This window comes from Nerophis lumbriciformis, linkage group LG10, assembly GCF_033978685.3.
Source record: "Nerophis lumbriciformis linkage group LG10, RoL_Nlum_v2.1, whole genome shotgun sequence".
NCBI lineage: Eukaryota > Metazoa > Chordata > Actinopteri > Syngnathiformes > Syngnathidae > Nerophis > Nerophis lumbriciformis.
The window spans coordinates 19,102,695-19,122,678 of NC_084557.2; the positions used below are offsets into that span (position 1 = coordinate 19,102,695).

Below are 19,984 nucleotides of genomic sequence, written 5' to 3' on the forward strand. Positions count from 1 at the left end.
ACTGGCTGATCACATGGGACAGTTAATAATGTAATGCAACCTTTAAAAATCATTACGCGGTGATCGCGATCCCAAAAATAAACTTTTCTTGCATGATAATGTCCAGAAAAATTCGCTTTATATTACTATAGAGTCCTTTTAACGAATGAGTTTGATGGTTTATCACAAACCTTAAATGAAAGAAGTCCTTTGTTCTCCTGCACCATGCATGCGCAATCCTGTCGGCTGTATTTCACAGCACGACATACTGTAAAAAGTGTTTATACTATTTATACTTTCAATTAACAAATTGAAGTCTTGTGAAAGGTTGACAGGATAACTGGCATTAACTGTCAAAATAATTTCAAACTATTGAAGTTAGCTTACAGAATAAACATGTCAATCAACCCATATGATTTTTGCTGTAATATTTTTGTTTTGAAAAGTCACTGTGACTGATAGAAAAGTGATGGTTTTAGCAACATTTTAACCTGTCTGAATGCTAATAGTCATTTTGCGTCGGGGGGCGAAGCCCTGAACCCTCCACCAGGACTTTGTCCTGGACCTACCGGGGCCTGCGGCCCTTGGACCCTGGCTACTAGGTTTTTCTGATTTAAAAGTTGGCAGGTATGGTGAGGTTATAAAGCTTTTGCCTGTTAAAGAAAGGAGACTGATCCAATGCACAGACATTGGCGTGCCACGCTGTCACGACCCAGACGCACACCAGTGCGCAATCATATGGGAGCCGCGCTGAGCGCACCTCCAAGCGCGTCTCGCTGCCGGCGACGGCCAGGTATATGGGCCCACGCTCCAGCGCCATCCATTTTCAGGGCTAGTTGATTCGGCAGGTGGGTTGTTACACACTCCTTAGCGGGTTCCAACTTCCATGGCCACCGTCCTGCTCTCTATATCAACCAGGGTGAGCCCCACCCCTTTCATGAGCGCACTACGCGCGGAGTGACCCCTGTTACGCGCCCCCGGCAACAGGGGTGGCAAGCAGGTAAGCTGCGCGGGCGGAGCGCGCGGAGTGACCCATGTTACAAGCCCCCGGCCACGGGGGTGGCGGGCAGGTAAGCTGCTTACCTGCTGCGCGTGACGCCGGCCGCGGCGAAAGCGGACGAGGCGGGGTGTCGGTGCGGTGGGCGCGGTAGTGACCCTGGACGTGCGTCGGGCCCTTCTCGCGGATCGCCTCAGCTACGGCTCCCGGTGGGGCCCTCTCGGGGGAAGGGGCCTCGGTCCCGGACCCCGGCGAGGCGTCCCTTCTCCGCTCCGTAAAAGTGTCCATCTCTTCTTTTTTTTTCTTCTGTTGTGGCATATGCAGCAGGTGCCTGCTCGTTTTTCGTATGTGGGTAACAACATTTAACTATGTATATATATTTCCGAATTGGTTTAACTGCCACCCGCAAAAAAAAAAAAAAAAAAAAAAAATTGATCCGCCCGACCCGACCCGCGAGCGGATAAAATCTTAGTTTTTTTAATTTCATCCGCCCGATCCGCGGATAATCCGCGGACTCCGCGGTTGTGTCCGCAAACCGCGCATCTCTAATATATATATATATATATATATATATATATATATATATATATATATATATATATATATATATATATATATATATATATATATATATATATATATATGCTGTATATATATATGAAATACTTGACTTGGTGAATTCTAGCTGTAAATATACTCCTCCCCTCTTAGCCAGTGACTAAATTTGAATCCATTTTGTGACTAAGTTTGTTAACTACTTCTACCAGCAGCCTTTGCTGGGTAGCAATCACGTGACCTAAAGTCACTTCTGGGTTTCAGGCAATGGTCTAAAGCAGTGGTTCTCAAATGGGGGTACGCGTACCCCTGGGGGTACTTGAAGGTATGCCAAGGGGTCCGTGAGATTTTTTTAAAAATATTCTAAAAGTAGCAACAATTCAAAAATCCTTTATAAATATATTTATTGAATAATACTTCAACAAAATATGAATGTAAGTTCATAAACTCAGTGAAGCACAAGCTCAGGTTTCTCACTAAAATGTCTGTCAAAAAGAACTGTGAAAAGAAATGCAACAATGCAATATTCAGTGTTGACAGCTAGATTTTTTTGTGGACATGTTCCATAAATATTGATGTTAAAGATTTCTTTTTTTTATGAAGAAATGTTTAGAATTAAGTTCATGAATCCAGATGAATCTCTATTACAATCCCCAAAGAGGGCACTTTAAGTTGATGATTATTTCTATGTGTAGAAATCTTTATTTATAATTGAATCACTTCTTTATTTTTCAACAAGTTTTTAGTTATTTTTACATCTTTTTTTCCAAATAGTTCAAGAAAGACCACTACATATGAGCAATATTTTGCACTGTTATACAATTTAATAAATCAGAAACTGATGACATAGTGCTGTATTTTACTTCTGTGTCTCTTTTTTTCAACCAAAAATGCTTTGCTCTGATTAGGGGGTACTTGAATTAAAAAAATGTTCACAGGGGGTACATCACTGAAAAAAAGGTTGAGAACCACTGGTCTAAAGTTCCATTAGGCTACTGTTTATTTACCTGCATCAGTGCAGTAAATACTTTTTTTAAATATTTTAACCATTCATCATCACTAAGAGGTTACTGCTCGCTACAACCTTACTTCATTTGACACTCACACAGATTTCGAGAAGAAAAGATTGGAGGCATGTCATACCTTTACATCTGGAGGTTGAACTTATTCGTGCATTGCAAAAAAACGTATTTGATTGACATAATGAGTGTTGTGCTGCTCTGATCCTGACACTAATGAGAAAAAGGATACTTTGTTTGCAGTTGATTTTTGCTACAAATATTAGTCTCATCTACAATTTATGTCTGCAGTTGTTTTTATGGTGGGAAGTTCACATTTTGTCTCATTATTTAGCTATAGATGTCTCTATTGTTCAGCAGTGTTTGCTAGCAATATTAAGATTCAGTATATGTTGTTGGGCTTACAATAGATTTATTCATCTCGTTTATCTATACTATTAAGGATATTTTCTTGATTCTAACAAATAGCATCAAATACACTATAAAGTGGTTGTCCGTGTCAAATAAAGCACTTGGCTTTTCTCCACAACAACAACTAAGCTTTTAGTTTCTGTTGTGAAAATTGACAACAAAAATACTGTGGATTAGACCAAAAATCACAATATTTATTACTAGGACTTAACACGACGTTAGTTTATTTGCACAACCAGGTCTTCCTAGTTATATTTAGGCATAGCAACCACAAAAGAACACAATCTAATGAGATCTCTTATCCATTCTTTACGTTTAGTTCTGCTCTCAAACACTACTAATTTAGTAGAGAATAAACTTGATTGCATCACAGAAAGTTTCTGAAACAAATCGAATGTTCAAACAAACATTTTACTGTCATGTCTGTGATCATGTTTTCACTATTGCTGGGTTGCATGACGTCACGTCCGTTTTTCTTCTTCGCAGCTTAATTGACATGATGGTCAAGCAAATTAAGCGCATCAGTAAGGAAGTTAGAGTGAGTGTAGAATTTGAGCAGAAAATGCTGTATTGCTGTTCTGTTCTTGGGTGTTCCAGTCATTGAAATAGAGAGATAGGAAAGAGCTTTCAGCGAGTCCCAAAAAAAGTGGTTCAAAAAGGTAATAAAATCAGGGAAAAAGCAAAAGTGCGTCGAATGAAATGGCTTTTAAAAATATCACTTTCATCATCTTATGGAATACAATCGGACCATTCTTGTGTCTGCAGCGATCACTTTGTAAATGTCATGTCTGTGATCATGTTTTGTTTAGTTATGTTTTGCTTGGTTTTTGGACACTTTTTAGTTACTGTTTTCACTCCCTTGCTTTGTCACCATAGCAACCATTAATTTCACCTGGTTCACATCCTCATGTCACGCACCTGTCTCACATTTTCACATTTGGAGTCACGCACCTGCTGTCACTAATCATGTCACTATTATTTAAGCTTCCAGTTGCCAGGCTGTCTTGCTGGCGACATCTGTCAAGACTTAGACTTTGGCGTGGTGCAAAGGATGAAACTATGAACAAAAAACAAAAACCTACTTGGCATGGAACTATGAAACAAGCAGCGTGAAGTGAGCATGAAACCGTAAACATGGCATGAAGCAGAGTGATGTCGCCAGAAAGACAGCCTGGAAGCTTAAATAATAGTGACATGATTAGTGACAGCAGGTGCGTGACTCAAAATGTGAAAACGTGAGACAGGTGCGTGACATGAAGGTGAAAACTAATGGTTGCTATGGTGACAAAGCAAGGGAGGGAAAACAGTAACTAAAAAGTGTCCAAATACCAAGCAAAACATCCATCCATCCATCCATTTTCTACCGCTTATTCCCTTTGGGGTCGCGGGGGGCGCTGGAGCCTATCTCAGCTACAATCGGGCGGAAGGCGGGGTACACCCTGGACAAGTCGCCACTTCATCGCAGGGCCAACACAGATAGAGAGACAACATTCACACTCACATTCACACACTAGGGCCAATTTAGTGTTGCCAATCAACCTATCCCCAGGTGCATGTCTTTGGAGGTGGGAGGAAGCCGGAGTACCCGGAGGGAACCCACGCAGTCACGGGAGAACATGCAAACTCCACACAGAAAGATCCCGAGCCCGGGATTGAACCCAAGACTACTCAGGACCTTCGTATTGTGAGGTAGATGCACTAACCCCTCTGCCACCGTGAAGCCCCAAGCAAAACATAACTAAACAAAACATGACATTTACAAAGTGATCGCTGCAGACACAAGAATGGTCCGATTGCATTCCATAAGATGATGAAAGTGATATTTTTAAGAGCCATTTCTTTCTACACACTTTTGCTTTTTCCCTGATTTTATTACCTTTTTGAACCACTTCTTTCGGGACTCGCTGAACGCTCTTTCCTATCTCTCTATTTCAATGACTGGAACACCCAAGAACAGAACAGCAATACAGCATTTTCTGCTCAAATTCTACACTCACTCTCACTTGCTTTATTGATGCGCTTAATTTGCTTGACCATCATGTCAATTAAGCTGCGAAAAAGAAAAACGGATGTGACGTCATGCAACCCAGCAATAGTGACAATAGGTCTTAAGTCATTGTGTAAGACAAGTGTAAAATTTAATGTCAAATGTTGATATTCTGACACTGTTGATTTTCCCGAAAGACGGTCTGTAACACTTCTGCTCGCTTACATCCGCATCTGAAATTTTCAAGAATAAATTGAAGGAAATACCTTTTTTTAGGCCATCTATGCGCTTACGCCTTACATCAGCAGCCAATAGCAGCTTTTGTAACCTATACCTATTTAAAAAAAAGTTTAATGATAATATATATACAAATGAATATATTTCAAGAATCGCTTTGAACCTTTAATCGTGTTGAATCGAGAATAGAGTTTAAATCAAATTGTCACCGCAAGAATCAGAATCGAATTGAATCTTGAGTTTTAAGATTACCTCCCTGGTAGTACTTTCGAGTGGGATTTAAAGATGCTATAATATATTCAGCTGTTAGCTGCCCAGGGTGCGTGGGTCGCAACTACACTTCACTGTGTGTACAGCTCTGGTAATGGGTACATTCGCACCCACCTGCACAAATGTACTTCAAAATGTAACAATCAAAATAAATATGACTTTTTTTTTGTTTACTAGGGCATGCATATATAATATGCATTAGTTTGACCATTTTAAAATCAACGATAATAAAAAGGAGATGCTTGGAAATAGCATAAAAATGCCCCAAAAACTTGGAAAAACGCAATTCATAGCGTTACTTTTTGGTGTAACTTTCATGAGCGTTCTGTTCAGGTATATTTCTTTTATATTTTGATAAATCATCATATTTATGTATTACTAAATTTGAATAGGTATTGATCAATCTTTAAGCTGTGTGTATTTGATTTCAGTTTGCTTTTGACATCTTATTTAGAATTGTAGTTGAAACTTTTACAACCTTGTGTTGCGCTCATGATGGCGTAACTAAACTAGATTATTTTGAATATTTATTCCCTTTTTTACATTTAGTATATTTAAATATACTGTGTTTTATGCTTTTTTTCTTTTTGGAACATGTACTATACATATAATACAATAAAGTCCCATATAAAATTATGTTTCTAGCAATACTTTAATTTTGCCTTTGAAAGTAACACTCCAATGTCCATTAGTGGAGCTGTACACATATGTCTGTGGATGTTCCCACTCATTCAGGTCATTGTATTCTCAGGGCATTCAATTGATTGCAACTGGACTGCTTGGTTTGTCTTAGAAGACGTTTCGCCTCTCGTCCAAGTAGGCTTCATCTGTTCATGCTCTAGGCTAGATGATATCTAGCCTTAGACTTAGATTGGTCAAATCTAGTCTAGCAGGTTCCCCTTCAACGACTGTCATTGGCATTGACAGTAGGATTGCTCGTTTGCATCTCAACAGTTGTTTTTCTCACTACGACAGGGCGAAACCATCCTTGCCCAGGCACCCTTGTCCTGTGTTGGAGTATAAATATTTGGGGTTTTGGCACCAGCCGCTAGACTAGATCTGCCCAGTCTAAGTCTAAGACTAGATCTGACCAATCAAAGTCTATGAGCTTCAACTGATTAAGCCTACTTGGATGAGAGGCGAAACGTCTTCTAAAACAAACTAAACAGTCCAGTTGCGATCGATTGAATGCCATTAGAACACTCAACTATGAAGTTAAGGAGAGGGCCAAAAAGTATAAGCCTCTTTATCGCAAATGGCCCGTGGGCTGTTTAAAACCCCTGGTCTAACCAATTAAATGTGTCTCTTCATATCCCATCCATGCCCTTAATTTCCTTGTTTAATCTCTTATGTAAGATTATAATCTCTTATTAGTATAATCTCTTAGTACAATCTCTTATTGTAACATTTAGGACTAGAAATTTCTGCTACAAATTGCGCTCAACAGTTCCCCAATGTTCTCAAACTACACGCAATGTGTTGAAACATAAACAAAAGTAATTGACGGAAGCACACTTTTTCACATGAAAAACATACAAAAAGAATGTCTGCAATTTATGGACAACCGAGTAGACAATAAGGTAACCTTTGGAGGTGTTAGTTTCGCAATACTTGCATGCCTTTGTGTAAAAAAATGCCAGCATATGTAACTCACCAAGACAAGTCTCAAAGCCGAGGACTTAAGTCACTTCTTGCGAAAGGAAGACATGTCAAAGTGAAAAGCTCTGCTCTCACTATACCATAGGTTTTGATATCATTTAAGAGATTTTGAAGCTACAGTTCTTCATCATGAGTACAAAATAGCTTACATTTTGTCGTGTGCAAGACAAATACTTGTGTTACGATAGCTGCTAGAGGCTACCAAGACAAGCTAACTGTCATTAACCAGCAATTTTTAAAGAGGAAACGTCTGAGGATGGCACCTGGAACAAAGGGATATAATAGAGGAAGAAAAGGGAAGAAATAACATTACCATATACTATCAGAAGATGTAAGAAATGTTGTACTCTTTGGGGTTTAACTTGTGTAACGGAAGCCAGCCAGCGTGGCTCTGTCAGTGTGTACGTTGGTAAACCTCACTCCCTAACTAAGACCATAAGACTTAGACTTAGACTTAGACTTAGACAAACTTTATTGGAAATTGTTCCACACAGTAGCTCAGTTACAAAGGATGGAAAGGGTAAGGATGATTGATTGATTGATTGAAACTTTTATTAGTAGATTGCACAGTACAGTACATATTCCGTACAATTGACCACTAAATGGTAACACCCGAATAAGTTTTTCAACTTGTTTAAGTCAGGGTCCACGTTAATCAATTCACCAATTCATGATGGAAATGATAATGCAGGTATTAAGTAGACTAAACATTTACCAAAGTAGCAATATAAAATATAACATATATGTGATATGTTAAATAAACAAAGAGAGGTAGCTAACATAGAAGCGGTAAGGTAATAGACCGATATCATCTATTGCTGTATGGCTAGTGATTATACAGCTGGATGGAGTGCGGAATGAAGGAGTTCTTGAATCGAACACTGTGGGAACAAAGCTGAAGGAGTCTGTTGGAGTATGAGCTCTGCTGTCCCTCAATTGTCTGGTGGAGTGGGGCGGCAGGATTGTCCATGATGGCGAGCAGTTTTTCCAGTATCCTCCTGTCCCTCACTGACACAATCGCCTCCAACCGTGTACCAATAGTTTGGCCGGCTTTCTGGATCAGTTTGTCAATCCGGTTTATAAGTCCCTTTTGCTGGTGCTGCTCCCCCAATAAACCACTGCAAAGTACAGGGCACTGGCCACAGCAGACTGAAAAAAGATCTCCAACAGCTCGATGCACACATTGAAGCTTCCTCAGGAAAAATACTCTACTCATGCCCTTCTTGTATACAGCTTTGCTGTTGTCCTTCCAGTCCAGTCTGCTGTTCAAGTGGACTCCCAGGTACTTGTATTAGGTTAGCTCAATGCCTAGCCCTCTCGATTCTCATTAGGCCGACCCAGTTTTGAACCCCGGGCAGAACGGAAACAAGGACTGAATCAGGGAGGTTATTCTTGCACAAAACACTAAAAACACTGAGAGAGCGCCGGCCTCAGGCAGGCCAAAAATCACTTGTTCCTTTTCCCATTTCTGATATTTCCTGAGAGTTCCATCAACACCCGCCAATTACTTTTTGAGCTATGTTGCTTGATAACAAACAAACAAACAAACAAACAAACCCTAGCACGAAACACATAACCTCCCGGTGGAGGTTTTTAATCGAAGGATGAATAACTTTGCCATGTCTGTGCGTGTTTGATTTGTTTTCCTGTCTCTTCCGAACAGGCTGCACGAGGGTTCACTCTTCGCATCAGTATCAGCACTTGGGCCAAGTGGTTCTTTAGTGGAATAAACAAAAGGGAGTGAACCCTCTTGTCAGTCATCATTCGCTTTGTCTCTGTGGGTGGAGGCGAGAACACCAGCATACACACAGAGATGTTCATCCATGTAACGTAACCTTAAGGTAATGCGCTAGAAATGATCCCGACACTCACAAAATTCAATCACTTGTTTCTTATCTCATTTGGATGGAACTTTATCGTCACTGCATTTACAAAATTAAATTTTCAGTACAAACCCATGCAGTTCCAGGGTGGACAGAACGGGAACACTGATCGAGTTGTCACATGTGCGGCGCACGGTAAAAAAAAGTAGGAAAAATGGTAAACATGGGGGAAAAGTAGTAGACAAAAAGCAAATCCCAAACTAAACTCCTGGTGGGAGGTGGGGGTGCTCAGTTTGAGACCAGGAAAAAAACCTCAATCAAAGCACATTTCAGACATTTCCTGATAGTTTTATTAAAATCCGCATATAAGTTATGTTGCTGACTAACTAACTTAGTAATTTGAAAAATCACAAGCTGATGCAAAGTTATTGAAAAAAACCCAAACTCAAAACATGGCAACTTTATGAAAGAACTGCCGTGAAATCAGTCAGGCCGAGCCGATCACAAAAAAGCCTACGCAAACAGAGGGTGACTGATTATGAAGTTTGCGTTTTACAATTGGACTCTCAAGTAACAGTATGTACTTTATGACGCTAAAGGTCCACATACAATTTTTGATAGTGGCAAAAGCATCACTTCATTGCGTCCGCAACAAATGTGTGTGCATTCTTTTATGAGTTCTTTAGCTATTACTCACAAGGAGCTAGTTTGTCAGTGCTGTGTGTGCTCTTTCTGTGCTCCTGCAGTAATGAATGGCGCTGGTTAGACTATTCTATCTCTGTCAGGCTTTTGGGGGGTCCTACAGAGAAGCTCCTATAGGCTTCCATTAATCTGCTTGTCAGAAAGTATATGGGTGCTATCTTTTGTCCGGGTCAGACTGGGCAGCTGCGTTACCACTGCCCTCAGCACCCTGACAGGACAGTCCACAGTGTGGTTGGCTGTGTGTGTAAGAGCTAGGGGGTATGATGTATGGCAGCCAGCATATGAGTTGTCTTTTTAATTCTTGATGAAACAGTTGTTACGTACTGACAGGGAAGGCAGACAAGGGGAGTTTTTTTCGTTTTTACTCCAGTAGTAGTCATTGCAACGAGTCTGCAGCATCAACACGTATAGCACCTGTGCCCCAAATTATATGGGAAGAAGGTTCCTCTATTAGTCCCATGATAGGGAAACTATTTTGCACAATTTAATTGTATTACATGTATATACAGAATACACCCAACACAACATTATCTGTAAATCAATTGACCTTTCAGCTTCTTGTCGTTCATTTTATGATTGCATTTTTGAATTATTGTTTTGTGACAACCTTGAGCCACGCAAGAAAAAAATAAAATAATTTAACAATATTCATTTAACAGTTCAATAAATGTACATGGGGCTTGGTGGTGACGACATATACGATCCCTTCTCAAGGTTTCTTCTTTTTCCCCATCTGGGTTTTTTTTTTGTTCTTGTTTTTTCTTGCCCCAATGTGTGTTTAGATCAGTTTGTGAAGCCCTTTGAAGCACTCGTGATTCAGGGCTATATACATACAATTTGATTTGATTGATTGACTTCAGCTTTGCTTGAGAAAGAAGCCTTTACTTAGGCCGTCGGATTGATTTAAAGGGGAATTACACTTTTTTGGGAATCATTCACAATTGTTATATGAGGCAAGCACACATTTTTCTTTTTTTTAATGCATTCTAATTAGTAAATAAAAGCAAGCAAAAGGCAGCTAATAATGGGGGTAATGGTATTCGCTCTGTCCCGCCTATATAGCGCTCTAAATAACATCCCAAATCATCCATCATCTTTTTATATACGCACTGTAAGTATATATGTAACGTACTAAAAGGCACATTCATAATAACATGTAATATTTACGTAATTTTAAGCATTACAGCAGCACAATAATTTCACAGGCGCATCAGGTTCTCTATTTTCTTCAACAATAACAAGAACTACTAATCATGACAGACTTGATGAGAGTCAACAATAACTACTTTGGGACAAATGATGATCCAGAACCCCATATTTTTGAGCTTGAATACAATGAAGATGAGCTAAGCAGCAAAAATGCAAACTACGAACATAATAAAACAATCACTCACTGATGTGATGTTTATATCTTCTTGTTAAGATGAATAATTAATCATAATCCTCACGCAGGTTAAAAAAAAAAAGTGCAAGCACACTAGCGTCTTTTCGTGTTTCCGGGTCTAAGCTGAATGTCAAAGTTGACCAACATCTCGATTTATAGCCAGAACTTTTTACTATGCAAGTGTGATGCATGATTTATAATCTAGAATTATTAGCCTTTTCAAATTTAAAGTGTCATCTTTTTCATGGATTTCAATGACATTCATAAGTGTTAGTAAAACTCCATGTTTCATGAACTTCACACAATCATGAACAAAAGGCTTCACGGCAAAGTCTGCCTTAATAATAATAAGCGTGCCTTTGGGTCGGCAACCCAAAACGTTGAAAGAGCCATATTAGACCAAAAATACAAAAAAAAAAAAATCTGTCTGGAGCCGCAAAAAATGAAAAGCCGTATATAAGTCTTATAATGAAGGCAACACATGATGTAAGTGTCTATATTAGCTATATTAGCCTACTATCAAAATGACTATTTGTTGCAGGCTGAAGCAAATCTTTGTTGACAGAAATGTTGAAATGTAATATTTATTCTACACATTTTTACAACATTAGAAACCATTAGTAAATCAGAGGCTACTCAGAAGGTGAGATAACTCCTGGAAATGACTGACTTTTAATGGCCAAAAGGTATAGATGTGTGTGTCCAAGTTAAAGGAAACGGCACGCTGTCTTCTTCTAATGAATTTATTACAATCTTTGGCAAGCTGGGTAATGTTTGCTGTGGTCTGGAACAACATGGCTCACAAACAACTATCTGAAATGCAGCCAATATTACATGCAGATAATGCGTCATGAGATATGCAAAACTAAAGTATATACAAAGAGGATAAATGTAAAGGTAAAATGTAAAAGTAAAGCTCAAATATACCTACAAATGAGGTATAATGATGCAATATGTACATACAGCTAGCCTCAATAGCATGTTAGCATTGATTAGCTTGCAGTCATGCACTGACCAAATATGCCTGATTAGCACTCCAACAAGTCAATAACATCAACAAAACTCACTTTTGTGCATTCACGCACAGTATAAAAAGTTTGGTGGACAAAATGAGACAAAGGAGTGGAAGACTTTACATGTAAACAAACTGTTGTGTCACAGTCCACACTATGGTGAGTTCAAGAACCGCCGAAATTAGTAGCACAAAACAATGTTCACCAAATACTCACATCAAGTGTAGTTCTGACACAAACATATTAAACAGTGGGCTTTCTAACAATTGGGAAGGTTTGTGTCATGTTTGTCAACAAAAAACATACTAAAACGAACAAATTATTTTCCCCCCATCTTTTTCCATTGTCAATTTGTTTTGAAAAATGCACCAGGGAGCCACTAGGGCGGCACTAAAGAGCCGCGGGTTGGGTCAGCAACCCGCAGACTTTGCTGTGAGGCCTTTTGTTCATGATTGTGTGAAGTTCATGAAACATGGAGTTTTACTAACACTTGTGAATGTCATTGAAATCCATGAAAAAGATGACACTTTAAATTTGAAAAGGCTAATAATTCTAGATTATAAATCATGCATCACACTTGCATAGTAGAAAGTTCTGGCTAAAAATCGAGAAGTTGGTCAACTTTGACATTCAGCTTAGACCCGGAAACACGAAAAGACGCTAGTGTGCTTGCACTTTTTTTTTTTTTAACCTACGTAAGGATTATGATTAATTATTCATCTTAACAAGAAGATATAAACATCCCATCAGTGAGTGATTGTTTTATTGTGTTTGTAGTTTGCATTTTTGCTGCTTAGCTCATCCTCATTGTATTCAGGCTCAAAAATATGGGGTTCTGGATCATCACTTGTCCTAAAAGTAGTCGTTGTTGACTCTCATCAAGTCTGTCATGATTAGTAGTTCTTGTTATTGTTGAAGGAAATAGAGAACGTGATGCGCCTGTGAAATTATTGTGCTGCCGTAATGCTTAAAATTACGTAAATATTACATGCTATTATGAATGTGCCTTTTAGTACATTACATATATACTTACAGTGCGTATATAAAAAGATGATGGATGATTTGGGATGTTATTTAGAACGCTATATAGGCGGGACAGAGCAAATTCCATTACCCCCATTATTAGCTGCCTTTTGCTTGCTTTTATTTACTAATTAGAATGCATAAAAAAAGAAAAATATGTGTGCTTGCCTCATATTACGATTGTGAATGATTCCCAAAAAAGTGTAATTCCCCTTTAAATCAATCCGACGTACACGGAAGGCCAGATTTGACAGGGTACACCAACATTTAAGACTTGCTCCACCCAAAGCGCGCATCCCGGATGAAGGCACACACTGACTTAAGTCAAGGGTGAGAATGCTGAGCAGACACACATTTAAGCACAAGGGAGTATAGAGCTCTAAAAGTCTTCATGAGTCCTCCACACAGCTTTAACAAACACTTCCCAAAAATTCTATGTAATTTTAAACATGAAACTTAAATGGGTACTCCAATTACAAAGTACTCGTACTTTAAAATCTGCCTTGCACTGAGACCGGAACCGCATAGTGGCGAGGGAACAATAACTTTAGCATCCATCTATACAAGAGTCACAAGGCATGCTGGGAAGCTCGCATCCCTCCCATTGACGCTGCAGTATAAAATATTTTATTTATTAGATTGACCGCTTTCACAGCAGTCATTGTGATATGCTAAAGCAATACATAAACAACTTGACATACAATAGTCTGTTGTTTTTGCCTTATTTGTGTGTATTTAGTTAACAGAAAATTGCAGTTCATACTGTACAAGTACACTATGGAGGTGTATTTGACGAACACAAATGTGCTTTTGATTGTATTTTAACAAGGAACCAGGGAAATAACTCAAATACGATGGAGACAGTAATGTATACTCCATATTTGAATTAATATGTATTAATTAAACGTTAATTTCCTGTAGGTGTAATGATCATGTGCACTAAATTTGCCCATGCAGTGCATTTTTTGCCACTATGACACCGCTTCACAGACTGATGATTGCCAGATTTTGTCATGGAGTCACATACTGACGTGATTGACTTCAGCATGATTTTCCCTCGCTGACTATTTGTCTTAAAAAAAAAATAATTGCTTTTCTTCATAAAGCTTTAATTTCCACGCATCATTTGCATTCTGCCGTTTACAGAAGCTGTTTGTGGTGCATGTTGGGTTCTGCTCCACCAACCAAGCAAATTATTAATGCCTTGCATCTGCTCTTAAAAAAGAAATATGCACTTCTGATCTATAAATTTTATTCATGCGCTTTAGTGGTGTCACCTCGCTATAGATTTACAATACCGTCCATCCGTCCTAGCTGACAATATACCGCAGCAACAAAGTTAAAAGATTACACTCCACTTGCTTGTTGATTAAATAGCTCACAGATTCCTTTGGCTGACAGCAGTAAAAATAAATGCAGCAATTTTTTGATATGGTTAGAACTAAAGTAATCTGGATTGTGCAGCTCCCAGAGCTGGTTTAAATTTGTGTTACATTTCTTTTCCTTTATTGCCTCGCATGTAATCGCACCTGCTCCTTGTTCGTCAATGCGCCGCCATGCCTGAGAGGTGCTGCTGCGAAATGATGTTTAATAGCGTTCAAGCACTCCGTGAATCTGCTCCAAAAGGAGCCTAATGCACACTGACAGACGGAAAACACCTGATGGCTCGGCACGCTGCTCCTATACACACACACATGCACACACACATTCCTACAATTCCGTAGATTCTAAGCTATGGTTCTTAGTTAATCATGTGAGGACCACTTTTGGAAAGATGAATTATCGCTCATATCTTTCTCTGTCAGATTTGATTTGGTCAGGGCTGCATATTGATTTAAGCTCAGAGCAGATATCATGTACAGATACAAATATAGGGGCAGCATTCATGAGTTTGCAAGCGGATTTTGGAGCGTCTGTCAAACAGTGAATGGTGGGGGGGTTTGCACTCTTTTTGCAGGACATGAGCAGACGGGTGGGAGAGCATCTGTGAATTGCCTATTAAAGCCATCATAAATGCAGCAGCCATGCCGCGATTTCATGACAAAAACCAGCTGGACTTAAGTTTGATCGATATTATTGATTTGGGGGCAGGATTCATTCTTTGGCACATTGCATGTCTTGTAACAACGTTAATAGGGGTTGCTGCAATAACAGTCCGCATTACTGTTATCCTTGAGCCTGGCTCTAAATACACACACCTGCTCTTTTGATTTGAAGGAATATAATCGGAAGTTATACAAGTTTCACATTCCTCTTTGTTCCTGTCAGATGTGATTAGATGAGGTCGGCATGGTTGCATAGATTGATGATCAATATTTGAGTTCAGTCATGCTGCCCAGTGTTCTTTCTTTTTAACAGTGTAGTTTTGTGTACATCATTTTCATTAGCGACTGAGGTTGCAGCCCAGCATGATGTAAGCCTGTGTTAATTCAGCATGGACAGTGAAGGCTTTGTTCTCTGCCCTTTGGTGCAGCGTAGGGCTTGCTTATGTGACCCCTACCATTGTCGCACCATGTGAATTTGAGGCTTTGTTTTGCAGCTTCAGCTGAATCAAATAATAGTGCCGGGTGAGGAATAAAAACTCTCTTAATTTGAATGTTTTCCCCCTTAAACTGAGCTTGCATTTTTTGCATCATTAAGTTGTTTATTTTTCTCCGTACTCCTGCGCTTTAACTCTTTGACTTTAATCTTTCTTTTTTTTTTGAAGTGTTTCGGTTATTTGTGAAATGCAAAAGAGAGGCTAAATAGAAGAGGCCAGACTTTGATGTTTGAGCTGGTTTGCTATTGTGTGTCAGTGCAAAATAAGATCAAGACAAAGATTTCCATCTCACCCTTAGTAGAGGTTATGAGTTAGGCTTTGTGGTCGGACTTAATCAGCAGTTTCAGTCTCCAACGTTAATGTAAAACCGCAGGTATACTTAACAGGATGAGAAGACTCATAACCTACTTTGCTTGATTTCCTGGCCTATTTGAAGTGCATCACTGGCATGATACATACAAGCTGCACCACTATTTGCACATTGCGAAGGCAGATAGATGATAATTAGTTATCCTTCTGACGTCAAACGCATACAGCAAAAAGAATTCATAGAGAACCATATCGTTTTTTTGTGATTTTTGCTTATGAATGCTTTCTTTGTTTTGCGAGAATTTGAATGCACTTAATGTTCCCTTTGTTCTCTCTTTAGGTCTGAGCTGCCACAAGCCGCGATTTCATCTGATCAGCATGAATCCACATCCTGTTTTAAACTGAATAAGTGCGAGGAAGCCAGCAAACAGTTCACTGCAGACCTTTCAAACACCCCTGACCACTAGTCTGTAACTCCAGCCAGACACTGAAAGGACAGATTCATTAGGCCACCCAACCGCCCAATTAGGAGCCAGATGGCGCTTCTGGCCAATCAAATCATGGATGCAAGAATTCTCAGCAGCATGAATGGCAGAGTTGAACTCTCCCAGTTTTTGAGGGTTACCAATCAAAGCATTGTTACCCAGGTCAACTCTGTTCAGGATGACAGTCGCAAGAACAGGAAGTATCCGTGTCCCTTGTGTGGGAAGCGTTTCCGCTTTAACAGCATCCTTTCACTTCACATGCGCACACACACCGGCGAAAAACCCTTCAAGTGTCCCTACTGTGACCACCGGGCGGCACAGAAGGGAAACCTGAAGATACACCTGCGTACCCACAAGCAAGGCATCTTGGGTAAAGGCCGTGGGCGCGTCAGAGAGGAGAACAGGTTGCTTCATGAGCTTGAAGAAAGGGCCATACTAAGGGACAGGCAGATGCGAGCCGGTCATGTTGGCCCTCAGCAAACATCTATCATAACCCAACATCAACAACCCCAACAGGCCCAGACACAAAACCAATTCCCCAGTAGCCAGCCGGTCGCATCCACATCCCCTAAAGTCTCAATGATCCACGAAGAGCCCACCCAGCCTCCACCCACTGGCTTCCGCTGCTCCTTCTGCAAGGGCAAGTTCCGAAAGCAGCAGGAACTCGAACGCCACATCCGGATCTTACACAAGCCCTACAAATGCACCTTGTGCGAGTTTGCTGCCTCACACGAGGAAGAGCTCATAGCTCATGTTGAGACGACACACATAACTACCGATTCGGGTCCAGGACAAAAGCCGGTGTTGGGGACCAACGACAAGGGGAAGCCTGTCGGTGAATTTCCCTGCGATGTTTGTGGCCAAACCTTCAGCCAAGCCTGGTTCCTCAAAGGTCACATGAGGAAACACAAGGACTCTTTTGAGCACTGCTGTCAGATTTGTGGCCGTCGCTTCAAAGAACCCTGGTTTCTCAAGAACCACATGAAGGTTCACCTTAATAAACTCCAAGCCTCCAAGGGTAATCTCCCGCCTGACCGTGACAATGCCCTTAAAATGCGTCACCTAACAGAAGATTATCAGAGCAGCCTATATTCACAGTACATTTCCCGCATTCACAACAGGTTCCTCACTGCTGAGAGAGCTGACCAGACAGAATACAGCCAGTTACTCGCCACAGCCGGTATTGACATGAAGGTTATTGAGATGTTAGGTAGAGGTGTTTCCTCTGGTCTATGCCCTCCAAATGAAGCCAAGAGCTCCTCATTGTTGGGATTAAATCAGCTTCACCCTCCCCTGAGCTCTGCCAATCTGGACTATCTGCAGAAGGTCATCTCCAGCAGAGAGTCAGTGAGCTACCCAGGCTGGCAGATCATGTCACCAGGGCTGCAGGCTGAACAGCACATGTTCAACCGCAAAGATCAGCAACATCAGCATAGCTCCTCCTCCCTGCCTGAACGACGCCTCCCTGTGGATGATGGGAAAGCCAGTGTTGCTGACCAAGACGCCAACGTGGGGAGTCGACCCAGCAGTAAAGGCAGCCTGAGTCATCACGGGCTAACTGAGGTCATCACAGAGACCGGGAACACCCACTCCGGAAGTGCCCTTGAACGCCGACCGCAATCCTCTTCTCCAGCTTCAGCTATAGGTAACTTAGTTTAGGAGAAGGACATGTTGATAATTCAATGATTGAAATAGGTTCAACAGCGGAACCTGTAAGATCGAACACAATCCATTTTGGTATACTGCTAGAATTCCCAATTTGTTGTTTTTGAAGAACAGTCATAATGTACTGTTTTATCATTCTAAACTGTCATACAAGCCTAATAAGAAGTTGACATTAAGGCGTTAAAGGTATTAAAAAACAGTCTTAGTGTTAATGATTAAGGCACACTGAATGTGATAGACCTCACATATGTGCCTCCTGTATCTCAATTTAAAATGTCTTTAGTTTTAACACGTGCAAAAACTAGTTAAAACACCTGAACTGTGACAACAAGTGACAACGTGTGTGTTAAGTATTCAGTTTGTTAACGTCATGTAACTTCTGGGGTATATTTTTCTACTTCTATCCCACATTCTACTTTTAGTCATACCCATTGTTAAAACCGATCTTTATTTTAGAAAATGTTACAAAACAAGATACAAACATTTGAAGAAAAAGCTGAACATACATGGAGAATTAATCATTTTTAATGTTATCTAAAATGCAGACTAGTGGGGTGCACTGAGGTAGCACGCAATACAAATTTAGAAGTATAAGTTTTCCAATTTTCAAAATGCATAACCTTGGGTGGGGGTGTGTTCCACTTTATATTTCAATAAATTAGGTGCAGTGGTTTACCTTCAAGGTAATTGTCAGTGTTCACAGTACATACCGTATCTTGAGAGTGCTTGAAACAAAATGATGTCCAATAGGCGGCCCAGGTAAGGAAAGCAGCTATTGGCTGTCCTAAAAGTCGCTAGATGACATCATCACCTCATTTGCATAATCAATTGCAATTGACAATGTAAGACAGAAGAATATCGTCGTGGGAGGAATAAAAAGTGAATTTTAAAAAAATGCTAATTTGAATTAGAACTGCAATTGAATTTCTGTTGATTCTTAGTTTGTTTTCTTCACATTTAAATAAATGTTGTTCTCCGTTGTAAAATGTTACAGTATTAAATTTGATTTTGAGAATGGAGGGTCGTGACATTCACAAACAAACCAAATCTTTTGACTTACTCATTATCAAACTTTTATTGCAGACTCCAACGTCCAAGTAGACATACAATCACATACAGTACATAAAACAAACAAAATACAGTATAAAAGGCATTATCATATTTCATATTCAGTAAAAGGCATTTAATAAATAAATACAAGCAGCAATTAAAAAAAAAAAAAAAATATATATATATACATATGTTCGCAGCCGAGTGTGAAGCGACTGGGATGAGAATCAGCACCTCCAAGTCCGAGTCCATGGTTCTCGCCCGGAAAAGGGTGGAGTGCCATCTCCGGGTTGGGGAGGAGATCTTGTCCCACGTGGAGGAGTTCAAGTACCTCGGAGTCTTGTTCACGAGTGAGGGAAGAGTGGATCGTGAGATCGACAGGCGGATCGGTGCGGCGTCTTCAGTAATGCGGACGCTGTATCGATCCGTTGTGGTGAAGAAGGAGCTGAGCCGGAAGGCAAAGCTCTCAATTTACCGGTCGATCTACGTTCCCATCCTCACCTATGGTCATGAGCTTTGGGTTATGACCGAAAGGACAAGATCACGGGTACAAGCGGCTGAAATGAGTTTCCTCCGCCGGGTAGCGGGGCTCTCCCTTAGAGATAGGGTGAGAAGCTCTGCCATCCGGGAGGAGCTCAAAGTAAAGCCGCTGCTCCTCCACATCGAGAGGAGCCAGATGAGGTGGTTCGGGCATCTGGTCAGGATGCCACCCGAACGCCTCCCTAGGGAGGTGTTTAGGGCACGTCCGACCGGTAGGAGGCCGCGGGGAAGACCCCGGACACGTTGGGAAGACTATGTCTCCCGGCTGGCCTGGGAACGCCTCGGGGTCCCACAGGAAGAGCTGGACGAAGTGGCTGGGGAGAGGGAAGTCTGGGCT

The 19,984-nt window shown here is 40.6% G+C and overlaps 1 protein-coding gene across 2 annotated transcripts in view; it reads left to right on the forward strand.

Annotated features, from left to right (window-relative positions):
- LOC133612793 (zinc finger protein 536-like) overlaps nt 1-19,984 on the forward strand; it is a 117,548-nt gene that overhangs the window by 26,312 nt on the left and 71,252 nt on the right. For both annotated transcript variants that reach the window (XM_072913920.1, XM_072913921.1), the window contains exon 2: nt 16,248-18,037. In XM_072913920.1, coding sequence (XP_072770021.1) covers nt 16,444-18,037 — 1,594 coding nt within the window. In that variant the 5' untranslated portion in view covers nt 16,248-16,443. The remainder of the gene's footprint in view (nt 1-16,247; nt 18,038-19,984) is intronic.